Below are 8418 nucleotides of genomic sequence, written 5' to 3'. Positions count from 1 at the left end.
AACCCCCCTCAGCCTTATGGGCAGTGCACATTTTACACGTGTTGTCCCTGTCCACATGTCATAGGAAGCAGGATATTTTGGTGGTGGGCTGGGAAGGGACAAGGGGGATCGTGGCCACTTTGCGGGCGGCCAGCCGGCATGAAACGTTGTGGGAGCGCAGTTTATGGCAGTAAAGCTCACGGCGCTAAGCGTCTTCCTTCTCCGCAGCGCCGTTCTTCCGCTGCCGCAGAACGTGCAGGAGTATTTGCTGGATGACGGGACGCTGGTAGTTTCAGGAAGGTAACACGCGTTCATTTTTTGAGCCTGTACATTTTTTCTTGTATAACTTTTACATTCACATTTCAGTACAAAGGTAACACATTTTATAATTTTGTCTAAGCCGTCGTCTTTTTTTTTTTTCTCCACCCCACGAGAATAGGCCACGTGCAGCTCTCCTGTTAACCTCGGCGTGAGCTGTGGTGCTGATCGCGTTTGGGAGGATGTTCATTTTTTCATTCAGCATTGACTCTAGCAATATAGGTGTCCGTGGCTAAAAGATGCCTGGTTGCAGCCTTTTCAAAAATAAAACCTACGTTAAAGCAAGTAAAAACTGCAGCCTTTTCAAAAATAAAACCTACGTTCAAGCCTTTTGTCTTGTTTTGGACATGGAAGAAAATGCAGCTGTTAAGGTCAGGAGATACAAGAATAAAACTTGTATCTGGTTATTATGACTTCCCATGTGGCTTTGGGCAAGTCCCTCTCCCTCTGTGCTTCTTACTTGTCCGTAGAAAGCTGTTGTAAGCATGTCTGAGACACTTGTATACTGTTTGGGTATGTTTTTCTTCAGTTCAGTAAATAATACATTTGTCTAGTGCCAGCTGCCCCCTCCCACTCTATATGTTAGTGCTGAAGGACTGATGGAAAGGGGTAGAAGGTACTTACAATGGTAATACATTAAGTAAACTAGAAAGAAAGGATTTAAGAGTTGTTGAAAAATAGTCCCTCCAAAACTAGTAGAGGTACCTGACCAAGAAGTTTCATAACATCTTTATAAAAACCCAGTCTGATTCAGAGTGGACCTCAGGGGTTGAAAATGCATGACCTGAATGATTTTGCCTCTTGATAGGGGGACCTGGCCAAATAATTTTGGCCCCCTGTTTTACCTATGTCAGGTTAGTATGCCATGTCTTTTGGTTGTGTAACAGGTTTGCCTGTGTAGTTCTGGTAATAGCTTAGATGAGGATTTATGTAGGATGGTTTGGACAAGAATGATTCTGCCTCAGGCAGGGGGTTGGACCAGATGACGCCGAGAGTCCCTTCCAGCCCTACGTTTCTACGATTCTGTGAAAGTTATGAAGAACTTTGGGCTTCAACCTGTGCAAATTTGGACTCAACCCTAGAGAGACAGTCAGGAAAGCTGATCTGAATTACCTTTTAAAGTGGATTAGAATTCATTAAACTTCTGTTTGAAAAGTCCTTCAGAATTGAAGTGTCTTTAATTTAATTTAACTAGACTTTCTATAAGGCCACTTAATTCTGAAAATATTGCTCTGACAGAGGTTGAATGTAGTTTTATTAACCTACTTGAATTGCTGCCTTTAATTGATTCAAATTAATTTTCTTGAGCATTTCTATGTAGATAGTCCTCCTGGATGCAGTCCCATGTACCTCAGCAAGCAACTACTTTCTGACCAATCCTGTATATTCCCTGTATCTGAGCAGATCATATATATACAGCATGCATTTGTCCTCTACCAGGGGCCCACCTGACCAAGCAGGACATGTAGGGTTCTTGATTATGTCTTCTACCAGGGTCAGTCTCATGTCTATCTATGTCTAGATATATATAGCTAGACATAGATAGATAGATAGATATAGATACCTATAATACATAGGAATAGATAAAAATTCAGTTTTATGCATATATACACGTGTGTGTATGCGAGTATAACTTAATTTTCATCTATTCCTCTGTACATAGCCTTGGACTCCCTGTGAATACTGTAGCTGTCATGTTAGAAAAATAAGCAAATTCTTGTGAATCAGTGTTGCTTTTCCGCAGCCCAGTTTTAGACTGTGAAGTGAGAAGGGGGGAATAAAAAAAACTGCTACATGCATCCCTTAAAAAATTGGAACATTGTCTCCTTTGAGGCACATGATGCCCTTTCCATACAGTCCTTCATTGTTGTTTCAGCTAGGATAATTGATTAATCGTTTGTTTTTTTTAATTCAAAGTATATGGAAAAAGAAAGCTGGAGAGTACATTAAGTTTAGTGTCAACTATAGGGCCCAAACAATAGGAAGCATTAAGCAGGACAAGGGGAAATTTGACCAGGTATTTGTTTTCATCTTCAGTACTCACAATGAAGTGGGGGGTTTTGTAGGCTATGAATTACAAATGGTGTATAGAATAGGAGCCCACAAAAAAGGCTCCAAGTGGCCACTTGTTTTGCCTTATGTTTAATCATAGTTAATAATCTGTTAAACAGAACCATGTTTGGAGGGAGTTAATGTAAATGACATGGACCAAATTTAATCTGCATATACCAAATGCTCTACGGGTTAGATAGATGGATTCTAGATAGAAGCAATAGGCAGACTTCCTGAATCCTCCCCTCTGCTGCTTTGCAAAGTGATCAGTGTATACATAAGTCTTGTTAATCAGCTACAGAAGTCAGTCTCCACTGTATAATTTCCTGATCAGTACTTTGCAGCCTTATATTGATTCAGAGTTACAGAACAGGAAGTTATGGCTCATTTCTAGGAAATGAGAAAATATAAAATTCAGACACTGTAATTAAATATTTTGAAAAGCTGAAGTTACATTTTTTTCCATTTGGATCTATAGGTTCTATAGGAAATGAGTTGTCCTTGAGCCATTCCAGACAGGAGGAGCCAGTATTTCTCCAATCCTGCATCACTATATAAATCTGGTTTAGCAGTTGCTATTCAGTTTGGAACAGGTTTCTGAAAAGCATAAACTGAAGGGGCTGATTATGCAGCTAGTATATATGAGCAGTTTTTACCATCTTCAGTGGGGAGGCATTCAGATGTACAATTTTTAAAACTGCTCAAACCTGAATTGTGTATGAAATCCCATTTTTCTGCAAAATTAATTTTCTTAGCTAGAAAGCAGTATAATCTACCGTGACTCATGATCACTATCACTTTTATACCTGGGATATGAAGTTTAGGTCCTCAGAACTTGTAGTTTGATTGATAGCATGTCTGTTGTTGATTTAGTTCCTTGAAGAATTAAGTTACTCTTTACTTGTATTGTATATTTAGCAGCATGGGATACTATAAGCATGCTCAGTTTGTCCTGTTTGCTATGCTAAAATATTAAGTCTTATGATAGGACTTGACTATTACTACCTTTTGAGGTGGTTAATGGCATGGGTTCACCTGAAACTACAGTGAAGATTTTGATCACCTACTCCACACCCCAGGCACGGGGGATCTGCTATTGTAAAGCTTATTTGTACAGAGAGTGCTTTTCTCAGAAGGTAGCCAGGAGGAAGCAATTCCAACATGATCTAAAACAGTGATGGGCAATTATTTTGGGCAGAGGGCCACTTACTGAGTTTTGGCAAGCCATTGAGGGCCACATGACAGGCAGCCCAGGGCAGATAAATATTAATTTACTAAATTTTTTAGGGGCCCTGTGGGCTGGATAGAATGGCCTGGCAGGCTGTATCTGGCCCCTGGGCTGCATTTTGCCCACCCCGATCTAAAACTACAAAAGCCCTTGCCACCACCTCCCATTCCATGTGCAAGGCATGCTTCCATGAGTTTTCTTCAAAAACAAATGAATGGATCAGCAGCTATAACTGGAATTGCATAAATTTTCCATTAGGCATTTTGATGGGGAATATATCCACTTGTCAGCTTCCTCATTTGATGAATTTTTGCAAGGTGTTTGTGTATTATGATGATGACACAATAAAACAATCTATACTAGAACATTCACAGTATATTCTGCTGCCTGAGTTTAGAATGGTTCCAGAAGTGATAACCACACACTGATGAAGATGTGCAATCTTGTAACTAAGGCTGTAGACTTGGGCTGGGAAAATCTAGCTGTGCTACTGACATGCAGTAGCTGCTTTTTGGGGGGCTTTGATGACTCAGAAATGCATTTATTTCTTGTTTGCTCAATTTTTGCTTTAGGGAAGATCCCCCAACACATACCCAGGAAGATAGTGGTGAAGATGAGGCAGAGGAAATACAGGTTGGCATCAAATGTACTTTATGTGAAGTCTTTTCCAAAATGTATTTGTAATGGTTGAATTTGTAGTTCATAGATTGTACATAGATTCTCTGGGTAAGTCTGATCTCTTTTATTAGACCAACTCAAATAGTTGGAAAAATTTCTTCTTTGCAAGCTTTGTATTATTTGCAAGCTAATACCCTTTGTCAGGCGGAGGAAGAATCTGCAGTTGGTCTATGCTCTTCCTGGATGGAATGAATAGTAAAGAAGCCAGAGACTGGTATGCGTGCTATATTCATTCCATCCAGGAAGAGTACAGACCAACTGCAGATTCTTCCTCAGCCTGACAAAGGGTATTAGTACCCAGAAGCTTGCAAAGAAGAAATTTTTCCAACTATTTGAGTTGGCCGAATAAAAGAGATCAGACTTACCCAAAGAATCTTGTCTGTCTAAGTCCTTAAACTAACACAGCTACAGCCTATACCCCTGATAAACTGCACATAGCACTTAACAGGGTAAGACACTGTTCTTCCCTGGAGGAACTTACAACCAAAGTTAAGTACATCATAACTTCAAAGAAGTATGGAGACTTGCATAAAATACTGTTTTTCTATGTCTTTTCTCACAAAGTACACCTCTTATTCATTCCTTTAGTAATTGGATTTTTAGACCGACAAGTGAATAAGGATCACTGTTGAAAAGTCTATAGAAAGCAATGAATTTTGGGGGAATTGGAAGGAACGAGAGTGGTTCAGAAATAATGCTCCAGGAACTGGAGATATCCAAAGAAAAACAATATAAGTATTCGAAGAGGGGAAAAGGTTGCAAAGGAGACATGAATACAAGTGAAGTTAGCGAATCATTGATCAAGAACTGAGATTGGTGGGAACTGAGGTAGGATTTATTCAAGGACAGTTCTGTGGCAAGCTCTGAGAAATCCGTTAGGTTGGCTTATTTCTCTGTTATTTTAGTAGCGGTATAAAATGACGATTTAAGCCTATCATTAGAACAGCAATAATGCTGAACCCAAGGCTTTGTGCACAAGTAACTCTTCCTAGCCCTATGATTCCTAGACTCTTTTTTCTCTCTCAGTCCATTATTCCTCTTACTTGATATCTTTTACATGTGACATGTTCCAGCTACAGTAACCCTCTGTGCTATAAACTCTTCATGCTGTGAGCTTTCCAGCATGAGGACTTGATTTGTTTTACTTACTGTGTGATACTATGTAGATTTTGGTGTTTTTTAAATAATATAGAAATTACGTTAAGGACAGTTTAAGAAACCGTTAATCTTTTCTGTTCCTTTTTCACTCAGTGGTCGGATGATGAGAATACTACAACACTTAAGGTAAGGTTATCTTAAAGCCCTAAAGCATAGGATTCTTTCGGCAACTTTTTTATTTATTTTTTTTTTTTTAGCAAATTCAGAATTAAGTTTGTGTGCAGACATTACATTTACCCATTATTGTAATTAATGTTGAACAGGCCATTCTAAAATATAGCAGGGAAAAAGAGTTTCTCCTTATGTAAGAAGGTAGCATTGAAATTATTAATCTCCCTTCATGCTTAAAGCACACAGTTGCCTATAACTTATTTCAGTTGTTACATAAAAAGTTGTCAGTTCTTCCTTTGTGTATAATCAAAAAAAAATGCTTCAGTTTTTGAGACTCTCTCACTCACTAGGCTAGAGGAAATGAGCAGGAGTGCAGTGCTAAATATAACTGGGTTTAATTCTCGCCCCTTTGAATGGCTCCCCAATTATCTAATCAAACTGTATGCAGAAGAGATGAAGCCCCTGCAGCTTCTCATTTTCGGTGTTCTCTGCATCCTGACTCTCATATACTTCTGCTGCTGGTTTTTCCACAGCCAGTTTTCTATTTCTGTTTTAATTGTCATTGTTTTTTTTCTACCTGTTTTTGAATCAAGGTTGCCAACCCAAGACAATTTTTTCTTTACTGACAATCTGCAAACTTTTTACCAACAACCAAACTTTTTACTGACATATTTTTTTTATATTGTAACCCTTTTGCTAAGCACTGGAGGGCCGGAACAAGGGCCAGGTTCAAATATAAGAGTTTAACATCAACTTTCTGAATCTGGCTCAAGCTCCCACCCAGAAACATGGGAAAATAAATTTAATTTTCCCCTCTTCCCTATCCTGCCAGGTGCCTCAGACAGGCTGGAGCCACCTGGTCCTGCCTACCTTTGAGGTGGGCCGCTATTACAGGCAGACAGTGGTTGATGGGACGCAGTAACAGCACATGGCTTGCAGGGGAGAGGGGGATACAGAGGCTCCCATGGGCTGCAAAGCCCTGATAGCTCGTTGCAAGGTGCCAAGCTGTCCTCCCACTGGGACACAAGGTGGCGCTGCTGTGCTCTGTCCATCGGTACTTGCATCCATCCTCGTTTTGACAACCGATCTTCAAACAAGTTCATCATTTCTTAGTTTTTACAGATGGGGTTTTTTTTGTTTTTTTTACAGAGAGTTGGCAACCCTTCTTTGAGTTCTCTTCATGCTGCCCACTGTCTTTGATATGGGATCCTTGTTACTATGAACCATGTTCCTCTATTTGCTCCTTTTAATCCTTTTTGAAATCCTTTCTGTCCCCTAAATACTACCGATGATAATGATCTTCCACCACTTTTTATCTGTTATCTGTACCATACCCTTTCAACAGTCACATTTGAGACCAAATGTTCTCATTGCACTCGACTTTGTGCAAAAATGAAATAATGGCTCCGGAACAGTTTACTTGCCAACTCAGAGTTTACTGCCTAAGAATCAGAACCTATAAAAACATAATGGTTGTGCTTAGTTTCACATCTGTGAATGGTCTTATTTTGGTGGAACTGTTGATAGACTTATACCTTTGTATGACTGATGTAAAAGATCACAAACTATTCAGGGCAGGGATTTTATTTTTGTACATTACTTAACGAAAGAACAAATGTATTGTCTGTCATCATCACAGCACTAGGTAAACAGCATCAGGCTGTTGAATCAAATCTCACAATTAGTCATTTAAGGAGTGCTTTAGCCGGTAGTTAGGCAAAGATGTAACTTGGTGCAGCTACACTGGCTTCAATTAAAATATTCTTGTTTCTACCAGTTTAGGATTGTGCCAAAGATCTGGATTAGAGTTCACATTCTTATTTTCTCTACAGTTACAACAGGTTCTACCAGATTAAGTTAGAGAACTTATTAAAAAAAAAAAAAAAAGCTTTTACAAAGATCAAGAACAATATACATTCTGACTTACAAAGGTTAGGCTTTTCTATGTTGGCAGTAATTTGGAACTTGGACTGATGGTTTGGATGTTGCTATATCTGATTCTATATTCAAATGTTTTATTATATAATTTTAATTCCTTACATCACTTAAAACAAAATGGATTAATCATTATACATTTATGAAAGGTCTTCAAAAATATCAACATAAAACTGGGTGTATATAATTCTGACTCACTAGAGTCAATAGAAAAAGACCTCTCTCTTCTGACCTCCAGAGAACCAGGCTATCTTGTGTGTATACCATTCCCTTTTCTTCCCCTCAAGATGTCTTACATAATTTATTAATTTTAGACAAATCAGTGACATTATTTGGGGGCATTTTTGCACTCCTTTAAGTATCTGAGGTAACTACAGTGTTGAAATGACATGCTTTTTTCTGTTTTGAAAAGGTAAGATAAAACACAGTTATAAGATAGGAGACAAATGCCTCTTCAAAACTGAACTGCAAAGGTTTTTGGTGGGGGGTTTTAAAACAAAAAGTACTTGGAGAAACTGTGAAGTTCTACAAGCAAACCGCCTTTCTAAGATTTGGGTGGGAATAGCTGCTTTGCCTGTCTTGCAGTCTTAAGACAGGCAAAGCAGCTTAAACCCTGCTCTGTGCTATGCAACAGTGGCTGTCACGGCCACTATAAATGCTTAAGGAATATGTGACGGAGAATTCCACTACGTAGAAAAGAAAGCTGTTTAACCCCCCCCCAAAGCAATCCGTCTGTGAGAATGGGCTTTGAAGGGAATGTATTGAAGCAGAAAGGAGTGAGATATGCATCTTACATTTGCCCAAGGACAGCAAAGATCAAATATAGTGTTAGTGAAAGGTGGCAGGCTGACAGCCCTGGATTAAGTTGTCTATCTGCAGTACAGATGCTATGCAGCAGAGGCACATTGCCAGCAAGAGCTTCCTCAGTAATGGCCTGTCATCGTACCTCAAGCCTGAAC

General features: G+C 39.2%; 1 protein-coding gene across 1 annotated transcript in view; it reads left to right on the top strand.

The window, feature by feature from the left end:
* CDC123 (cell division cycle 123) overlaps nucleotides 1-8418 on the top strand; it is a 54985-nt gene that overhangs the window by 268 nt on the left and 46299 nt on the right. The window contains exons 2-4 of the mRNA XM_006022139.3: nucleotides 208-279; nucleotides 4150-4210; nucleotides 5507-5539. Coding sequence (XP_006022201.1) covers nucleotides 208-279; nucleotides 4150-4210; nucleotides 5507-5539 — 166 coding nt within the window. The remainder of the gene's footprint in view (nucleotides 1-207; nucleotides 280-4149; nucleotides 4211-5506; nucleotides 5540-8418) is intronic.

Source organism: Alligator sinensis, unplaced genomic scaffold, assembly GCF_000455745.1.
Source record: "Alligator sinensis unplaced genomic scaffold, ASM45574v1 scaffold1216_1, whole genome shotgun sequence".
Classification (NCBI taxonomy): Eukaryota; Metazoa; Chordata; order Crocodylia; family Alligatoridae; genus Alligator; species Alligator sinensis.
The sequence above is the reverse complement of the archived record's forward strand: the minus strand, read 5'-3'. Positions and strand labels throughout refer to the sequence as shown.